Source organism: Nerophis lumbriciformis, linkage group LG09 (genome assembly GCF_033978685.3).
Source record: "Nerophis lumbriciformis linkage group LG09, RoL_Nlum_v2.1, whole genome shotgun sequence".
NCBI lineage: Eukaryota > Metazoa > Chordata > Actinopteri > Syngnathiformes > Syngnathidae > Nerophis > Nerophis lumbriciformis.
The window spans coordinates 11,892,579-11,914,215 of record NC_084556.2 but is presented as its reverse complement, the minus strand read 5'-3'; the positions used below and the strand labels follow the sequence as shown (position 1 = coordinate 11,914,215).

Sequence of the window (21,637 nt, the reverse complement as noted above, 5' to 3'; positions counted from 1 at the left end):
AACTCATAAAAAATGTTTAAGACTGAAAAAATGAGTGTGTGATTAGTTTTAATCGGTTAAAGATATTGAGTTTTTTGAAGGGTGGCCCAGCTAGGTCCCCTCTTTGCCTGGGGTCACCAAATACCTTGAAACGGGCCTGAAAGAATATACTCTATGTTAGTTAGTTTTATTTAATTGTTGTTTCATAACTATTACCTTTACAAACATTTGGGTCAATTTAAAGTGTTATGGTTGTTTAAAGGCACCCTACGAATAACGTCTGCGCGCGCACTCGGCGTTGCGACACCTCGAGTGTGTTGTCATGCCGTAAAGCGCTTTGTGCGACCTGCCAGTGGAGAGAGACAGACAGCAGGCCCTGTAAGCTTATACATTTATAGACGATGAAAGCAGGCGTTTTGGATCTCCGTTTCATTTTATAGGCACTCCTATCGTCTCTTTCACGATGATTATAGAGAATGTGGACGCCCTGAAGTCGTGGCTGTCGAAACTACTGGAGCCAATGTGAGTGTTGAGATGTAATGACATTTTTAGCATGCATCCTACGTAGCTAGCTAGCGGCTAGCATCAATGGAGGGGGGGGGGTGCTTGCTTGAAACTGATGGCCAATTCCTGCAGGAGTTAGCGAAGCACCATGGCCGCTCGCTTACTTGCTTATTCGAGTAAAACAGTTGGACTTTCCATTTACTGTACGATAACACGTGCTTCCCGTGATACTAGTACTAGTTGCAATAGTAATCAATGCAACTTAGTTAGCTCCCAGTCACGTAACTTTATCCGAGCTCTGTAGCACGCCTCCTAACTACAACACAGCATGCATGAATCTTTATGCATGTTCTGAGATCGTCAGCTAAATGTAATACATATATAAGCTTTCCACGAATTTTACGACTATTTATAGCAACATGATAGTGTATTCAGGGACAAGCGGTAGGAAATGGATGGATGGAAGTCTATTCTGATTTACACTCAATTGGGAACACATTCTAATCACATCCAACACAAAGTGTTGTTTAGAAATATATATATATTTTTAGCATTTTTTTAAATAGAAATAATATCAAAATAGCCCTGCATTCTTGACTTTTCAGTATACTAGACACTTTCGAAATAAAATGTAAAAAAAAACATAAACTTTCTGATTTACACTCACTTGGGAACACATTCTAATCACATCCAACACTGCAGTATTACATATTGTTTTCCTTCTTGTTATCCCATTGGGTTGAGTTTTTTCTTGCCCTGATGTGGGATCTGAGCCGAGGATGTCGTTTGGCTTGTGCAGCCCTTTGAGACACTCGTGATTTAGGGCTATATAAGTAAACATTGATTGATTGTCGGAAAAAAAGCAGAAACCCAGCAAAATATCGGAATGAGAAAAATCATACATTGAATTAATATTATTATATATTTAGTCACCTATAACACAGTGTTGTTTAAAAAAAAAAAATATATATATATATATATATATATACAATTTTAGCGTTTTTTTAAATATAAATAATATCAAAAAAGCCCTGCATTCTTGACTTTTCAGTACACTAGACACTCTCGAAAAAAAACCCGATAAACTTTCTGATTTACACTCACTTGGGAACACATTCTAATCACATCCAACACTGCAGTATCACATATTGTTTTCCTTCGAGAAAGATAATATTACACATTTTTCATTGACACTGGTCATCCTGTGTAAAAAAAGATAATCTAAGTATTCTAGGGTCATAATAACACACACCGTTTTACTTTATGTTCTCTGTCTTGCATTGGATCACATTGTATTTTGCAGGTATGTCCAATATTTTTTATATTGGGTGTCCCGGGGCCATTTGCGAGCCGCAGACTGAGTTTTGTTGGCCCGCAGCATATTGTCGGGAAAAAAGCAGAAACCCAGCAAAATATCGAAATGAGAAAAATCATACATTTAATTAATATTATTATAAATTTAGTCACCTATAACACACAGTGTTGTTTTGAAATATATAATTTTCGCATTTTTTAAATAGAAATAATATCAAAATAGCCCTGCATTCTTGACTTTTCAGTACACTAGACACTCTCGAAAAAAAAACCAAAAAACCGATAAACTTTCTGATTTACACTCACTTGGGAACACATTCTAATCACATCCAACATTGCAGTATCAAATATTGTTTTCCTTTTACAAAGATAATATTACACATTTTTCATTGACACTGGTCATCCTGTGTAAAAAAGATAATCCAAGTATTCTAGCGTTATAACAACACACACCGTTTTACTTTATGTTCTCTGTCTTGCATTGGATCACATTGTATTTTGCAGGTATGTCCAATATTTTTTATATTAAGTGTCCAGGGGCCATTTGCGAACCGCAGACTGAGTTTTGTTGGCCCGTAGCATTTTGTCGGAAAAAAAGCAGAAACCCAGCAAAATATCGGAATGAGAAAAATCTTACATTTAATTAATATTATTATATACTTACTCACCTATAACACAGTGTTGTTTTGAAATATATATATATATATATATATATATATATATATATATATATATATATAATTTTAGCATTTTTTAAATAGAAAGAATATAAAAATAGCCCTGCATTCTTGACTTTTCAGTATACTAGACACTCTCGAGGGCAGCACGGTGGTACAGGGGTTAGTGCATCCGCCTCACAATACGAAGGTCCTGAGTAGTCTTGGGTTCAATCCCGGGCTCGGGATCTTTCTGTGTGGAGTTTGCATGTTCTCCCCGTGACTGCGTGGGTTCCCTCCGGGTACTCCGGCTTCCTCCCACCTCCAAAGACATGCACCTTGGGGATAGGTTGATTGGCAACACTAAATTGGCCCTAGTGTGTGAATGTGAGTGTGAATGTTGTCTGTCTATCTGTGTTGGCCCTGCGATGAGGTGGCGACTTGTCCATGGTGTACCCCGCCTTCCGCCCGATTGTAGCTGAGATAGGCTCCAGCGCCCCCCGCGACCCCAAAAGGGAATAAGCGGTAGAAAATGGATGGATGGATAGACACTCTCGAAATAAAATAAAATAAAAACATAAACTTTCTGATTTACACTCACTTGGGAACACATTCTAATCACATCTAACACTGCAGTATCACATATTGTTTTCCTTTTACAAAGATAATATTACACATTTTTCATTGACGCTGGTCATCCTGCGTAAAAAGATCATTTAAGTATTCTAGCGACATAACACACACCGTTGTATTTAATTTTCTCTGTCTTGCATTGGATCACATTGTATTTTGCAGGTATGTCCAATATTTTTATATTAAGTGTCCAGAATCAGAATAGTTTTTATTGCCATTGTTTGAGAACGGGTTCACAAACTGGGAAATTTTTTTAGTGCAATCGTGGAACATAAAACACATATAACACAGAATAGGTAATAAAATGAGCTGTAAATGAGCTTTAAGATCTTGTTATTGTTCAAGTGTCTGATGGCCGAGGGGTAAAAACTGTTCAGGTGGCGGGAGGTGTGGGTCTGGATGGGCCATTTGCGAGCCGCAGACTGAGTTTTGTTGGCATATTGTTGGAAAAAACCCAATGAAAATGTAAAAAAAACCCCAGCAAAATATCAGAATGAGAAAAATCAAACATTTAATTAATATTATTATATATAGGTCACCTATGACCTATGTTGTCTTGAAATATTTATGTATTTTTTAAGCATTAAAAAAAAATCAGAATAGCTCTACATACTTGACATTTCAGTATACTGGACATTCTTGAAATAAAATAGAATTTAAATAAAATAAAAACATAAAGAAAGTTTAGTTGGTTAATTAATTGAACAATTAAAATAATACTAACTTATGAATTAATAAATTTGAAAATGTACGACTACATAAAAAACAATTAAATATGTAACTGAACATTAATATTTTTGTACAGGCATAATTTTTGACAAGCTTGGTTATGCAGTTACACAATTGTATTACTATTATGTATACTTACTGGGGAAAAAGCAACAGTAAAATGTAAGAAATAAGAGTCAACAAATCAGAATGTAATGAGAAAAAGATCAAATGTTCTGATAGTTGATAATAATAATATATTTAGTCAATTATAATACAAAGGTGACACAACGTTTTGTCTTTAAATCTATATAATAACTGGCTTCAGCATTGTTTTTAAGAATAAAAAAATATACTAAAGGGACCCTCGAATACTTACATTTTTTTTTTGTATGCGGCCTTTGGTAGAAAAATGTAGAACACCCCCAGATTTAGGGTGTTAGAATGTCTTTACCAGAAGTTGTGTACATTTTAGTTATTGTTTTCACAAACACGAAAAATTTTGAAGAAGTCTTACATAAACCGGCAATTTACTGCCATTTGAAGCATATTTGAGTGTGTGGGTAAAAGATAGTTTTCATTTTATTTTAATTCACGTTTATTATTTAAAATGCGTTAAAAAAAACAACAATCCGTCGTCATGTCTTTCATAATGATTGTGAACACTTGGAACTGCACTTTTCTAGCAATCATTAACAATCCTTATGTAAGACAAAACAAACATGTTTTTCTTTTTTTATGCGCTCTAATTTGTAAACAAATTTTAGCAAAAATCAACCAACCATGTACCCAATGGGAGTGGCTCTATTCCGCCTATAAAGCATATTCAAAAACCTACATCAAGGTTTTATATGCATGCTGTAAGTATATATGTAATGTAGTAACATGCACATTCATAATAACATGTAATATTCACGCGTTTTGCTAATTTCAAACATATGACAGCGTATTAATTTCATAGACACATCAGAGCTTTTGCTTTTTCCTTCAACAACAACACTGACCACAACTCACGACAGACTTTGTGAGAGACAACAAACATAAAACATACACTGTACAATGTCTGCCCTCACTGGCAGGACGTCTGATAGGATGTTCATATCTTCCCATTTAGATGATAAATTAATCATAATCCTGGCAAAGGGTTCAAAAAAGGTGAAGCAAACACTTCTTTTCGTGTCTTTCTCGCCATCTGCTGGTCTAAGATGGCTGTCAAAGTGAACCAACTTATTGGTTTATGGCCACATCCTTCTTCTATTCAGGTGAGAGGGCATGATTTATAATCTAGAATTAACCTTCCCCAACTCAGAGTCGATGCACCAGCTCACCAACCCATGTAGTCAATATAACCATAAGCTCTCTGTGATCAATGAGCCGCTAAAAGAAGGTCCTTAATGTTGGTGCTTATAATAACAATAGCGCTAATACTTGGTTATAATTCATGTCACAAAATGTAAATGGAGTAAATTTAGCGGTTTTTGGATGTTTTTTTTTACTGGGCTTTAAGGGCGCAATAGACCCAATCAAGTCATGAATCTCATTAGCTCAATTGTTAGCTGACTTTGCTGGCGTTTATTTACGATTAAGGAATATAGATAAAAAAAAGAAGGTATGTGTTCTTGTCTTACATAAGGATTGTGAATGATAGGCAAAATAAAAAAAGTGCAGTTCCCCTTTAAGCCCTGTTTTAGATGTACAAAGATGACCTGGCAATATTCCACCTTTTGAGGTAGCACCCCAAGCCCCTTTCACAGTGGTCCGTAAAAGCGGTCTTTTTTCCGTGTGTTCTGTTTGAACAGCTCCGACAAGGAATAGGGAAACAAAGTTGACCCCCCCTTTCATAACATTCACACAGCCTGTAAACAGCACAGGTGAATAAATGCAGGCTCGGTGTGGGAAGGGGGGTACTGATATTGGCTTTATGGTTTTTGCATTTAAATGTTTTATATCTTGTATGCAGATGCGATGCCGATCCCTCTGCTTTAGCCAATTATGTCGTGGCTCTGGTGAAGAAGGACAAACCGGAGAAGGAGCTCAGAGCGCTCTGTGCCGATCAGCTCGATGTCTTCCTACAAAAAGGTATACTGTACATAGCACACACCAGACATATATATATATATATATATATATATATATATATATATATGTCACGTTTGTGGCACTAATTAAATTAGAAAGTGAGGGAGTGACGGGGGGCATGCCCTTCAAACAGTTAATGTCATTACGAGGGAGGTTCCAATTTAAGTTTTGTGCTGCCGATTCAGATACCGAGCACATGCATGAACTGTACATTTTTCAATTTATTTAGGGTGGCGTGGTATTGATAGAGGAAGGAATCTTAGGGCACCACACGATTTGCTTACGATTACTATTCAGGAGCTACGATTCGATTAAAAATGTATTGACACATCTTTAATTGGTGTATATTGATGCAGTATTACGTTTCTTTTAGTTTCACTAAATAAGCATTCACCACTTGCAACTTTTTTTCAAACGGTGCATTTGTAATAAAAAACAGTTAAATTAATTCCCATTACATTTATTAAATGAATGGAAATGTGTGCAAAACTGGAACATAAGTGCCGTAAAATAAAGAGGCTGGTCGGATCTCTCTGTGAGGTGGCTTGCTGTGGTCAGCCAAATTCTAGAACTGTCTGCATTACTATATTTACAATAAATAATCGATTATTGACGTTTACTAATTGACTTTTACATTCGCCCATGTCTGAATTGAAATGCATCTAAAATAGATTATTTCACCCACCTCTAGTTTTTGACAGTTTAACAACAGCAACACAATATTTAAACTAGTTCTTTATTTTATTGCATACAATTGTTTGAGCAAAACAAAGTCAATAGTACACACTAACTAAACACAAGCTAAACTACTCTCTGCTACTACATCATTTGGGTTTTGCCCTCAAAGTCCTCCTTTGTCCAGGGAATTATTTCCAGAGTGTGTAATCATTAACAGAACAAAAAAAAAATTGTTTTGAGAAAATGGAAATATTGATCAGATCCTTCTAGTATCGATCATATACTGATACGACCGTTAAAATCAACACCACCAGTTTATGGATCAATCCGATCCTCCTTTTACGTGTCGTGTACTGACTGTGGCAATGCTGACACACCAACAGCGTGTCAGCATTCCTCTCTCTAACTCTTAATAATATAATTATTATTTTCTTGTTGATAACAGCTTATTTTCTGCTGTAACATGCTTCCATTTACACTTCTTAAACTTTACTAAGCGCTTATTTGTTGGTGTTGTTTAACTTAGCTTAGTTATTAGTATGCCTGATCCTGGCTTGCTCACGGTGTGGAACATGTTTAACCTCATCCTCTAATGATAATAATACTTGATAATGATACTTAAAATACTAAGAAATGCAGTTTATTTGTTATAATGGAGGTGATTATTATTAGTGTAGGGGTGTGGCCCCACACTGTGTATGCCGATTATATGCTTTTTCACAAAAATCAGCTGATACCAATCGGTGGCCAATCGATCCGTTCATCCCTAGTCATTACAGGCATAACATATCTAAATTTGGAAGGATTTAATCCCATATAAACAGATCATAATTAAAACATGGGCGGCACTGTGGAACAGGGGTTAGTGCATGTGCCACGGATGGATGGATAATTAAAACATTTTACTGTTAAATATCTAATCATTTGATTTATTAGCGGCCTTGTTCGTATCATATTTATGCTGTGTCTCTTTTTAAGAGTTTAAAGTCCAATAGAGAGACAGAGTGGAACATCGGCACCGTTCACCAATTGCATTTTGTTTACTGTAGATCCTCAAGGCCGCCACCAGAGGGTAATATGACAAATATGACTAGATGGTATTTAGTGGCTAGATTCTATGGGTTTACAGTACTTTGAATGGGTAGGATTTCACTGACAAATAATTGCATTATTTGACCATCTTATCCCTTGTTTATTATTTAATTCCAGAGACTGTAGGCTTTGTGGATAAACTATTTGAAAGCCTGGCAACCAAGAACTACCAGGGCAACCCTGTTGCTAAGGAAGCTCTGAGAGAAGTCAACCTCCCTGCAGCCAAATTGGATGCTGTGGAAGTAAGAAATGTATAATCATTTTCTGGATTTCTACTTTCCTAACATTCCAAGAAAGACTTTTGCTTTTTCACGACATTCTTTTATCTCTCTTTTTATTACACAAAAAAGGTGGAGGCTCCAGAGGACGAGCGGGAAAACAGGCGGAAGAGAAGTCCTCTGAGGAACCGCTCCGACTTCAACGAGTCCAGGTTTGACCTAATTACGCCTATACATTAGTGATGGGCGATAGGGCCTGAAATCTATATTGTAATATATAATGAAACATCATGTGATAACAATATACACCACAATATATTATTTGGCATATAAATGGAAATAAAGACATTTAAAAAGGGTTGGCGTCTGACACATGCGGTATCAAATCTGTCTACTTGTTCATTTACTGTTAATATATTAGATTCTTTTGTAACATGATTCTTTCTACATGTCTGTTAAAATGTAATCAACACTTGTTCTTCTGTTTTTAGTTTAGTTCAGTAGTTTTGGGCGATACAGCAAATGTGGTATTAAGCCAATACCAAGCAGTTACAGGGGCAGTACTGGCCATACCAATGCTGATACCGATACTTTTTTTTCATTTTTAAGATCCGTAAATGATTACATTTTTGATCACAATTATAATTAAACACAAATGAAAACACAGGATGGTGGTATAACAATGTCAAATAAATATTGTTGCCTTATTCCGACAAACCAAACAATCCAGTTGTGATCGATTGAATGCCCCCAGATTACAGTGACCTGGATGAATGAGAACAATCATATACTTATTCCCACTGCATTCAATGTGGTCTGCCACATCGCTTAAGTGTCCTGCGACGTAAATTTATGTGGTCTTCCACGTCATTCAATGTGGTCTTCCACATCTTTCAATGTGGTCTTCCACATCTTTCAATGTGGTCTTCCACATCTTTCAATGTGGTCTTCCACATCTTTCAATGTGGTCTTCCACGTCATTTAATGAGGCTCGTCACGTTATTTAATGTGGTCTTCCACATCAATTAACATGGTCTGCGACATCATTTTATGTGGTCTTCCACGTCATTCAATGTGGTCTTCCACGTCATTCAATGTGGGTTTCCATGTCATTTTAAGTGGTCTTCCACATAATTTAACGTGGTCCACGACGTCATTTTATGTGGTCTTCCACATCATTCAATTTAGTCTTCCATGTCATTTAATGTGGTCATCCACATAATTAAATTTGGTCATCCACATAATTAAATGTGGTCATCCACGTAATTAAATGTGGTCATCCATATCATTTTATCTGGTCTTCTATATCATTTAATGTGGTCTTCTACGTCATTCAATGTGGTCTTCCACGTCATTCAATGTGGTCTGCCACATCATTTAAGTGGCCCGCCATGTCATTTAAAGAGGCTCGTTACATCATTCAATGTGGTCATTCAATGTGGTCTTCCACGTCATTCAATGTGGGTTTCCATGTCATTTTAAGTGGTCTTCCACATAATTTAACGTGGTCCACGACGTCATTTTATGTGGTCTTCCACATCATTCAATTTAGTCTTCCATGTCATTTAATGTGGTCATCCACATAATTAAATGTGGTCATCCACATAATTAAATGTGGTCATCCACATCATCTAATGTGGTCTTCTACATCATTTAATGTGGTCTTCTACGTCATTCAATGTGGTCGTCCACGTCATTCAATGTGGTCTGCCACATCATTTAAGTGGCCCGTCATGTCATTTAAAGATGCTCGTTACATCATTCAATGTGGTCTTTCACATCATTTAACGTGGTCTTACACATTATTTAATGTTGTCCGCAATTTCTTTTAATGTGGTCAGCCATATCATCTAGTGTTGTCCGCCACATCGTTCACGGTGGCCCTCTGATGGCAGTTATAATTGCGATGTGGCCCTCAATAAAAGCCAGTTACACTCCCCTGCAAATCCCTCGTTTATCGCTGCTATTAGTTTCGGACATGACCGCGATTAATTTATATCCACAAGGTAGGAATAAAATATTTTTATAGCTGGAGCCTAAAAGATCTATTTACTACCCTCTAAATAAATTAGACATGAAATAACACCCTTTAGTCACCTTTAAACTCTTTTAATCCAGTATAGTAATGCTTTCCGAGGCTGAGCCAAACAGTGGCCACAATACTGAACTGCGTGATCTAATTGTTTTGGTCTCATCTAGTGGCCAATACTACTGTATTATTGATACTTTTAGGTCATTTAGCCATGGTTATACTTGAAAATGTTTAATTTAGTGAAAACTTTTTGTAGAATATGCTTACAAACAAAGCAAAAAAATGTGGTGAAACCGCAATATTTGAAACACAATGCGGCGAGGGACGACTGTAGTGAAAAATTACTAAACAAAAGCAAAAACTATTATTGGGGCAGAATGGCATAGTGGGTAGAGCGGTTGCAGGTTCGCTCCCCGCCTCTTGCCATCCAAATTGCTGCCGTTGTGTTCTTGGGCAGGACACTTGACCCTTGCCCCCAGTGCCGCTCACACTGGTGAATGAATGATAGGTGGTGGCCGGAGGGGCCGTAGGCGCAAACTGGCAGCCACGCTTCCGTCAGTCTACCCCAGGGCAGCTCTGGCTATGAAAGTAGCTTACCACCACCAGGTGTGAATGAATGATGGGTTCTAATCTAATCCATTATTATTATTATTGTTATTATTATTATTATTATTATTGGCTCTGATTGATATCCTTTGGTTTTTGCCCTTGAAGCCCTCCTGTGTCCAATGACTAATTTCCCGAGTATGTAAACTATAACGATTTTATAATAATAAAAAACATTTATCTAATCACTACAGTATCGACTATATACTGCTACTTTACTTGGTATCGTTATTGTTGATATTTATATCAATTTGTCCACCCCCAGTTTACATTCAACAGTTCTAGCTTAGCACGGCTTCAAGGCTTGTATCCTCTTAAGGTGTGCAGTGTAGCATGTTTAGCTAGTCCCTGTCTGTAGTTTATTTGCTGCCATGGAGGCGAGGATGAGTGACTTAGAAGCAGCTTCGCACCGTAGACTGACATTCGCTAACATTTAGCGTTCGCTTACTGCTGTCAAATTTGCAATATTATCGTCACAATATGACGATAATATTAAAAAGCTCTATTGCAGTTGTTTTCAAACTGTTTTCATCAATAACCACCTCACAAAACACTTGTTTTTTTCTAGTACCACCATATTGACCAACATTAAAATAAATGTAGGCATAGTAGGCCTAAAGATTCATTTCAAACAAGGCAGAGGTTTTATTTAACAAGTATATTTGATATTTTTGGCTGCTGTAACATCACATACAGTTTGAACAGTAACACTGTGTTTGAATATATAATTGATTATTTGGCGTACCACTAGATAAAGCCTGCGTACCACAGTTTGAGAGTTACTGCTCTATTGTATGCCAAATTCATATCATTCATTCTGTCTGTATCGTGCAACCATAAAACCTTGAATTACTGCTATTTAGACATAAAAAGAGGCATAATAATAGTTGTAATTTAAACTTTTGCCTTCTTATTTTGGTTGCGCTTAATCCATTTAATGTTTTCAACCTCACAGGAGTCGCGAAGACAGGAGGCGGGACGAGCGCAAGAGGCGGGACTTTGATAGGCATGGGAAAAATAGCAGTGGCGGCGGCGATTCTCACCGAGAGCGACACGATCGGCGCAGGGGGTGTTCCCGCGGGAGGAGCTACAGCAGGAGCCGAAGCCGGAGCAGGAGTGGCAGCCGGGGGAAGAGCAGGGGACGAGGTGAGAAACAACAACAAGCAGAGAGAGAGAGAGGTTCAACATTATTCAGGAATATTTTCAACCTGTTGGACGCTCCTTCAGTCAAGATAAAATGTGGAGCGCTTTGCATGTACCTCAGAGGCGATTTAGTAACACAGGATGGAGTTATTATCCAGGTTCACGGTTATTTTTTTATGTGCGCTCTGATGTGTTGATGTTCTTTTCTCTTACTTGTTGTTTCTCTCACAGACTTCAAGTCAAAGTTTGAGGCGGAGCGGAAGGACGTCGACGGCTACAACTCATCCAACACAGGCGGCTCCCAGCAGCCTCAGCAGCACACGTCGTCTCTCCTGCCCACGCCGCCGCACCCCTTCTTATCTAATGCAGGCGGGCTGCCGGGGCTCGGCGGCCTTCCCGCGGCAACACCGGCGCACATGCCCGATGGCACCACCGACAGCTGGTCCGGCTACTTCGGCGCAAAAAGGCAAGACGGCGTCGGCAAGCCGTTCGGCAACAAGAGCCTTCCTCGCAAACAGCGGTGCAGAGACTACGATGGTAAGGAATCATGTTTTGTAATAGACCCCCTAATTAATCTAAACAATTACGCGCCTCAAATAGGTGCTCTAGAGTTGCGCAATATAGACAATAAAAATATATACATTTGGACGACGATAGAGCTTTTAAAACTATTGTCATATCGTGATAATGCATGTTGATTCTACCTGCAAATTTGACAGCGAGAAGCAAAGGAACGTGTCAACGCAATGTAGCATCCTCGCTAGCGGCTATAGTCCCTCCACAGTGCAAAGCAACGTCACTAATCCTCGTCTCCATGATGGCAAATTAGGTGTCATCCCTGAAGGACTAGGAATAGCTAAACATGCTACGCTACACACGGTGATAGGATATGCTAACTGCAAGCTAGAGCTTTTGTTGTATTTGTTTTTGTTAATGTTTAGAAATTCAGAAGAAAAATCCCAAAAAACAAAGGATTTAAATCAGAGCTAATAGTGGAAAATTATTTTGATATTGAATTGATGTTGTTATACCGCTATCCTGTATTTTTCTGATTATAATTCAATTATCTTGAACATTTTAAGTACCGGTATCAGTATCAGCATTGGTATGGCCGATACTGCCCCTGTAACTACTTAGTATTTGATCGATACCCAAATTTGTTATATTGCCCATGCTGCAATATATATCACGATATAGATTTTAGACCATATCAGATATTATGACAATGTATTTATTTTGCGCAAATAAGAACAGAGGCCTGCTACTCACTTCAGTTGAGTACCGTACTATCTGCCACGATTTGGGGAACTACTGAGTGTTGTTTTGTAGAATGCAGTAAGTGTGCTGTATCAGCCGTCTAGTGTTGTTTCTCCCTATCGGGGTTATTGATGAACCTGTTTAGTGTCATCACTAATGACCACTAATGTTCAGCGCTCAAGCTCTCATCCCTAGTGGGAGGTGGGGAAAGCAAGCGGGCTCAAGCACAACTCTCCAGAGGTAGCCAAGACTCAAAGATATCCTGCGCCCCCTGAGGCTGCTGGCGCTATCACAGTAGCAACACTCATCCCCGAAGGATCTGTTCCCATAATGAGACACCGCAGTACATACTGTATGTTTTAGCCACACAGAATCTCAACAAGTCTGCAATATGTCTATCAACTGTAGCTCACTTTGTCTGTTGGGATTACTTTTAGTGTTATACATGAATGAGTACTGTACTGACAACATCTTCTAACGCAGAAAAGGGATTCTGCGTCCGTGGCGACCTTTGCCCGTTTGATCACGGCAACGACCCCCTCATCGTAGACGACGTCAGCCTCCCCAACATAATCCCCTTCCCGCCACCACCCGTGATGCCACCTGGTGGCCTGCCCCGGCTGCCGCTCATCACTGAGCCACCCCCCACCCTGAGGATACCGCCGCCTCCGATGCCACCGTATGGTCAGCCGCCGCCACCTGGTGTCTTCTCAATGACTCGTGAGTAGTGTGGATATAGTGTCTCACAACCATATTTATTGCAGTGTACCTTTTCAAGGGACAATAATATTAGGAGAGTCCCGATCCGATATTCACTACTTTTCCATGCACTAAACTAGTCAGACTTCACAAAATACAAAAAAACTGAATGATTTGAGAAATCAAAGTGTCCATGCACTTTCTCTAATCTGCAACGATTGGTCATACGCCATGTGCCTCCGTACACCGAGGGGCGCTTATTTCATTTTAGCGCGGTTAAATGAATTCCTTTTCCGGTTGACCTTTGACATCACACTAGCCATTTGAGGATCCTTACAACTAGTTTTAAGTGATGTCTGCTGTAATTACAAATATTATGTCTCTAATGGCTATGCTGATGTTAAATCGCAGACAGCATCAATAAATGATACTGGATTGCGCTACAAACATGACGCTACTACCAAGAATACATCAGGACGGATGCAGGACCAAAGCAAAGACAGACCGGCGGAAGAGATTTTTCGAAGGAATTTTCGGACAAAGAATCATGGAAACAAAACTTTTGATTGTCTCAGAGTTCATTCATAAGGCTCTGTGGATTAATGGAAGGAGTTTTAAATCTGGAGGCAAAGACCGTTCATGCCACGGTCGATACTGTTCCAGATGAAGTTTGCACTGTTCTTGACTATCTTGCCAGTTGTTTGGAATACAGACTTATTCTTAATCAGTTTGGCTTGCACAAATTCAGCATGAAGAGGTTTGTGTATGCTTTATTATTCGCCTTTAGTATACCTGTTTCATTTTCTTGCATCTCATCCGTATTTCCTTCAGGAGTCCGAATTAAACCGACATTTTACATTTTCTTAGCTACCTTCTTAAATTAATCTATTCTTCTTGTTTTCGACCATCGATGCACTCAAAATGTTTTGTTCTTTTTATTCATAAAGCAAATAGAAAGTTGCCTTTTCAAGACAATTGTTGCTATGTTTTTATTGAATGGTATCTGCTTCAGGGTTGTACCACATGCGTTGAGAATGGTGCATGCGCGATACGAATGGTCTTCTACGGCCACACAAACCCCCTCGAGATATCTGGTTCTTAATCGCATAATCCAGGTGTGCTAGTCCGACTTTTCAAAAAATAGAACACGATTGGATTAAGGTGTTTCCATGGGTTTTGGAGGCTTATTTAGAACCAAACTTTTTGAGAAATCGGACTAATTTAGTGCATGGACACGACCATTTATCAAGTATCGGATGATTGCATCTAAAATCTCCGATACAAGCAGTTCTGCAGTGTGTTTACTTGTGAAAAGCCCTACAACCAATTAACATCTAAATATCCTCCAATACGTACACAAATATGATCTTTTCTTGTATTTTAGTGAAGTAATTTACAAAAGGTAAACATGGAAGGCTATATTGTAGGCTAGTAGGAGCTAACAGCTAAACACACAATTACACAGAAACTAGACATACGTAATGAGTGTCCTTAAATGAACAATATTGCAATTTAAACATATTTGCCAATAAAAGCAAGTATCAAATATTTATAGTCACATATTACTTACAGATACAACGCCTCCAGAGAGAAGCGTATTATAGATTATCCAGTAACAAACATGTCCGCGTCCTTCCATTTACTGCGTCATTTGCTTAATTTAATGAAGTATTGTGAACAATAAGTGTCGCCAAAAACTGATTTACATGCCACTTTAAAAGCATAAATTTGTAATAAGGTTACTGTTTTGACATACCTATTATTGTTGCTGATTAATTTCACTTGATCAAGTGTGTTCTTGATAATTCAATGACGACAACTTTCTTCTATGTATACGTATACATGGGGCTCCATGAACACTCACCCAGGAATTAATAAAGTGCCTCACATTCTAACATTACACACTATAAAATAATAAAAGTATGAATGACTTGTGCTGATATCGAATCGGAATAATGTCGACATCTGCCAATACCCAAGGCTCCAATATTGGTATTGTATCTGAAGTGAACAAGTTGCATCTGGACATCCCCAAAAACTATTATAAACTTAGATGTAGATCGGTCAGTGTAGAGCTGGTATAGAACTCTACATTTACTATCAACATATCGTCGTTATTGTCTAAAATAGCTATAGAAAAATACATGTCTTGCTTACAGTTAATCAGGGTTGTAGTGGCATCATTGTTCGGGGGCTGCATGACTGCTGTCAGCACTGGGAAGTTGTGGTTCCTTAAGGGAAATATGAATTGGTTCTCAAACACAATATTGACTGTATTTTTGTCATGTCCTGTGCTGTACACAGACTAGTTAACGTTATATTCAAGTTTCATGTTTATTGTTCTATATTTTGAGTATTTGTGGTTAAAATGATTTTGGTTTTATCTTGTTTTTAGAATTATAAATCAGGTCAGATCAAATTGTCTCGCAGACTACATTTGGCCTATGATTCATAGGTTGCACACCCCTGTTGTAAATTGTGCTTAAATTATTTCATTGTGGTCAATTCTATGGTACTTTTTATTTTATTTTTACCAATTGAATGTTTTTCATTAGACAAATTAATGTTTGTTTATGCAGCTCAATAACTGTCTTAATGTCCAATGAAACAATAATTGAGAGTCAGTGAGTGAAGAACTCGCTATGAAGAGACATTAGTTTGGGCTTGTGTCTCCCTCAGGACCTCCACTAATAACAACCAGTGGAATCGAAACCCCCAACCACCAATCGGCAATCACGTCGTCGCCCCCTATCGGACCACCTGGCGTGGGGTTGCCGCCAAATCTTCCTCTGCCTCCTCTACCGCTTCCTTCCTCATCATCGGTGTCGCTCCGCCCAAGATATGCCCAGTCCGAATGTAAGAAGATTGGAACTGTTTGTTTTGTAGGCGACCTGCTTGGGAGGGAGGATTATATGTTAAAGTCTCCATCATATTTCACTTGTCATATATAATGAAGACTTAAAAAAAATGTGTGTGTGAATATATACATATATATATATATATATATATATATATATATATGTATATATATATATATATATATATATATATATATATGTATATGTATGTATATATATACATATATATGTGTATATATATATATATGTGTATATATGTATTTATATATATATGTATATATATATATATATATATATATATGTATATGTATGTATGTGTGTGTGTGTGTATATATATATATATATATATATATATATATATATATATATGTATGTGTGTGTGTGTGTGTGTGTATATATATGGATATATATATGTGTGTGTATATATATATATATATATATATATATGTGTGTGTATATATATATATATAATGTGTATATATATATATATATATATAAAATGTGTATATATATACATACATATATATATAAAATGTATATGTATTTATATATATATATATATTTGTATATATATATATATATATACGTATATATATATACATATACATTATATATATATATACACACGTATATATATATATATATATGTATGTATATATGTACACATATTTGTTATTTTTATTATAATTTTTTGTTTCTTTAATTCTTTATTTTCTTGATTTTTTTGTTGTTACGGTCTTAAAGTTGCAGTATCTTCTGTTGACCAGAGGGTGACAGTGCTGCTTTTAAAGTCTTTATTCAATTCAATAGTTTTTTGTCATGCGTGCATGCAGTTCCTATTTCCATTTAAAATGATGAGTATTACAAAATACAGTATACATGCAGTATGCTTCTTTGCATCATGCACCCTTTTTTAACATAAAGCATATATTGTTATGTATCTATACAACAGATAACTACGACCCAGAGGGCTATAACCCAGAATCTCCAGGACTGACCGGAGCGGGTCGGAACCAGTATCGGCAGTTCATTCCCCGAGTGCAGACGCAGCGCTCCAACCTCATCGGCCTCACCTCCAATGAAGGGCAAGGCTGCAGAGGTAGCAAGTTCTTAGTCTTGTCACACAATACATCAAAAAGTCTTAAAACTAATACAAAAAATCATCATTTTATATAACTTTTTCAGCTGCCAACATAGTGATCCAAACAGAGCCTGCCACGACTCCTAGTCCAGCAGGAGGTTTTAACACAGAGCAGTACAATAGGAAGAGAACCCTGGGCTGTGCGATAGCCGAGGGGCCAACGATTAAAAAACCCTGGATGCAAAAGTAAGAATTGAAGAGCTTTTTTATTGTTGGGAATGAGATGGTTATCGATTCACGTAAAATCAAACGGTACCATAATTCGATACCTTTTGTTGCACGTGACGCCACGTCCAGTTGTGGACTCGGCACAGGCTTAATCACTTGGCGGGCAAACCGTTGTATTCATAGTGGACTGCTTTTAGGTAATGTTGTGATTTTCCATGCCAACAATGCAAGCATGCCTGATCAAAAGTCAGGTTGCTACTGATGTTACAATCAAACAGCTGGTGTTTAATCAAAACAATACTTGCAGTATAAACACTTTGTAGGGCTCAACAAAAGACAAGGCTGGCACATTTAACTTGATGGGAAAAGACTACTTCCTGACTATGGCAACACCCCTATTGACAAACTGGAATGAATGCATACTTAAAAATGGGACTCAGAAGTGTAAGAAAACAAGATGTAACAACTGAAAAATTGTTGCCGTTGGGTACCGTACCGGTATGAATTCTCAGATACCTGGAATTGGTACTGTATCGTTTCAGATGTGAAAGGTACCCTTGCCTAAATAGCAGGTGGTTTACATGCTATTATTTCAAATCATGGTTAGATTTGCCGCAATTTTGTTCTTTGATACATTTTTTTAAAACGGCTTTTGGAAAAGGGGTAGTTGTCTTACAGTATATTCGCGGGGGTCTTACATTTGGTTCATACGGTACGTCTTTGTATTCACATGGTGTTGAGCCTCTGAATAAATGCCGGCTGTTCCTGTGGCATATTTATGTCAAATCTCTTAATTAAAGCTGAAAATCTTTGCTTCAGTCACTTTTTCATAGTTTTTTAATTTTTTCATTATTATATAGCCTGACTCTATTCATTGTTTATTATTAATTATCAGCTGCTGCGATATATCACAGAAATAATCATGCAATCACTGCAAGTGTCCAAATACGTCAGCACTGATAAAAAATGGGCAGAATATGTGTTACACGTCACTTATTACCAGGGATTTTTTTGCTTCAGGCCAAATTTTAACAACCAGCACAAAGGCGGCTTTCCAAAGAAGAATTTCTATGTCAACACTAAGTTAGAGGTGCGCAGTATCCCGCCTGACCTCAACACCATCACTAAACTCAACGAGCACTTCAGCAAGTTCGGGACCATCGTCAACATTCAGGTAAAGAAAGTCAGCAAGGAAAAAACATCTATTTCACACTTCATGAAGAAGCTTTAGCTCTTACTTTTTTCTTCGTTTCAGGTGGTGTTCGGTGGCGACCCCGAGGCGGCGTTGATCCAGTTTACGACCAACGAGGAAGCCAGACGAGCCATGTACTCTGTGGAGGCTGTGCTCAATAACCGCTTCATCCACATGCGCTGGCACCGTAAGGCCAGCATGCTGGGGATTCGCCCGATGGAGCAGATCTCGGGGAGCCAGGTGGCCTGCTCTCAGGTAAGGTCACTGGAAAGGAAAGAAAATTAGTTAACGCCTCTACTTTTTCTTATCATAATTGTACTTTTACCTAAGATTCCGCAGCACAATCCTGCCGCGTATGTGCTGAACAAGCATCGGCCGGCAGTAGCAGTTGGCACTACAACCACCAGCACGCCGGACAACCAGAACCCTGGCATGGAAGCTGCTAACGTACGTTTTTATGTGTGTATAACCTTACAAGAGAACACAAAAACAAATGACCGGTATGATGGAGCTACAGAAAATAGTTTTTACCTTGCGCGGCCACACAACGTAAACATGTTGCATAATCAATAGGGCTGGGTAAAATAATCTTAGTCATTCTAACCAGAATGACTAAAAATAATCCACAAAAATCAGAACATGCGTTAAACTCGCCTATGCCCTAGCACATGTATGGACGGGTAAACAGAAATGTTATATAATATTGCATTTGTTTTTCCTCCCACCAGTTATATATAATTATAATTATATATTATAATTAGGGATGTCCGATAATGGCTTTTTGCCGATATCCGATTTTCCGCTATTGTTCAACTCTTTAATTACCGATACCGATATCAACCGATACCGATATCAACCGATATATACAGTCGTGGAATTAACACATTATTATGCCTAATTTGGACAACCAGGTATGGTGAAGATAAGGTACTTTAAAAAAAATAAAAAAAATAAAATAAGATAAATAAATTAAAAACATTTTCTTGAATAAAAAAGAAAGTAAAACAATATAAAAACAGTTACATTGAAACTAGTAATTAATGAAAATTAGTAAAATTAACTGTTAAAGGTTAGTACTATTAGTGGACCAGCAGCACGCACAATCATGTGTGCTTACGGATTGTATCCCTTGCAGACTGTATTGATATATATTGATATATAATGTAGGAACCAGAATATTAATAACAGAAAGAAACAACCCTTTTGTGTGAATGAGTGGGGAGGAAGGTTTTTTGGGTTGGTGCACTAATTGTAAGTGTATCTTGTGTTTTTTATGTTGATTTAATAATTAAAAAAAAAAACGAAACCGATAATAAAAAAAACGATACCGATCATTTCCGATATTACATTTTAACGCATTTATCGGCCGATAATATCGGCAGGCCGATATTATCGGACATCTCTAATTATAATATATATATATTATGTATGTATATGTATATATATATATATATATATATATATATATATATATATATATATATATATATATATATATATATATATAATAATTATATATATAAATAGCCAGAATGTATAAAAATAATCCACAAAATCGGAACAATGACTAAAAATAATCCACAAGATCAGAACATGCGGTACACTTGCTTATGCATGGGCACATGCATTGGCAGGGCAACATAGGAATGCTGTATAATGAATGCAATTTTCCTTCCACCAGTTATGAATGATAAATAGCCAGACTGCCTAAAATCAGAGTATTTGTTACACTTGCCTATGCACTAGCACATGCATTGGCAGGGCAACATAGAAATGTTGTATACTATTGCACTTTTTCTTCTCATATGTTATGAATGACAAATAGACAGAATGCTCAAAAATAATCCACAAAATCAGAACATGGCGTACACTTGCCTATGGACTAGCCCATGTATGAGCGGAGCAACATATACATGTTGTATAATTAATGCAAATTTTGCTGCCACCAGTCATAGATGATAAATAGCCAGACTGTCTAAAATAATCCACAAAATCAGAGCATTTGTTACACTTGCCTATGCACTAGCACATACATTGGCAGGGCAACATAGAAATGTTGTATATTATTGCACTTTTTCCTCCCACCTGTTATGAATGACAAATAGCCGAAATATCTAAAGATAATCCACAAAGGTAGAACATGCGGTACACTTGCCAATGTATTAGCCCATGTATAGGCCGAGCAACATATAAATGTTATATAAATAATGCAAATGTTACTGCCACCAGTTATGGATGATAAATAGCGAGAATGACTACAAATAATCCACAAAATCAGAACATATGTTACACTTGCTTGTGCACTGGCACATGCATTGGCAGGGCAACATAGAAATGTTGTATAATTAATGCAAGTTTTCTTCCCACCAGTTATGGATGATAACAAGGATGACTAAAAATAATCTACAAAATCAGAACACTCAGTACACTTGCCTATGCACTAGCACATGTATGGGTGGGGCAACATAAAAATGTTGTATAATAAAGCAAACTTTCCTCCCACCAGTTATGAATGGTAAATACCTAGAATGTCTAAAAATAATCCACCAAATCAGAACATTTGTTACACTTGCCTATGCACTAGCGCATGTATGGGCAGAGCAACATAGAAATGATGCATTTTCCCTCACACCAGTTATGGATGATAGCAGTCCCAATGTACAAAAATAATAGCTAGAAT

At 37.4% G+C, this 21,637-nt stretch overlaps 1 protein-coding gene across 2 annotated transcripts in view; it reads left to right on the top strand.

Moving 5' to 3' along the window:
- The first annotated feature begins 292 nt into the window (after nucleotides 1–292).
- rbm27 (RNA binding motif protein 27) overlaps nucleotides 293–21,637 on the top strand; it is a 37,072-nt gene continuing 15,727 nt past the window's right edge. The window contains exons 1-13 of one of the 2 annotated variants that reach the window (XM_061962569.1): nucleotides 293–501; nucleotides 5,755–5,873; nucleotides 7,761–7,885; nucleotides 7,994–8,073; nucleotides 11,455–11,645; nucleotides 11,874–12,179; nucleotides 13,383–13,619; nucleotides 16,278–16,454; nucleotides 17,409–17,555; nucleotides 17,642–17,783; nucleotides 18,786–18,939; nucleotides 19,021–19,212; nucleotides 19,288–19,404. In XM_061962569.1, the coding sequence (XP_061818553.1) occupies nucleotides 443–501; nucleotides 5,755–5,873; nucleotides 7,761–7,885; nucleotides 7,994–8,073; nucleotides 11,455–11,645; nucleotides 11,874–12,179; nucleotides 13,383–13,619; nucleotides 16,278–16,454; nucleotides 17,409–17,555; nucleotides 17,642–17,783; nucleotides 18,786–18,939; nucleotides 19,021–19,212; nucleotides 19,288–19,404 (2,046 nt within the window). In that variant the 5' untranslated portion in view covers nucleotides 293–442. Of the gene's footprint in view, nucleotides 502–5,754; nucleotides 5,874–7,760; nucleotides 7,895–7,993; nucleotides 8,074–11,454; nucleotides 11,646–11,873; nucleotides 12,180–13,382; nucleotides 13,620–16,277; nucleotides 16,455–17,408; nucleotides 17,556–17,641; nucleotides 17,784–18,785; nucleotides 18,940–19,020; nucleotides 19,213–19,287; nucleotides 19,405–21,637 lie in introns of both variants that reach the window. The other variant, XM_061962568.1, reaches the window with a different exon arrangement.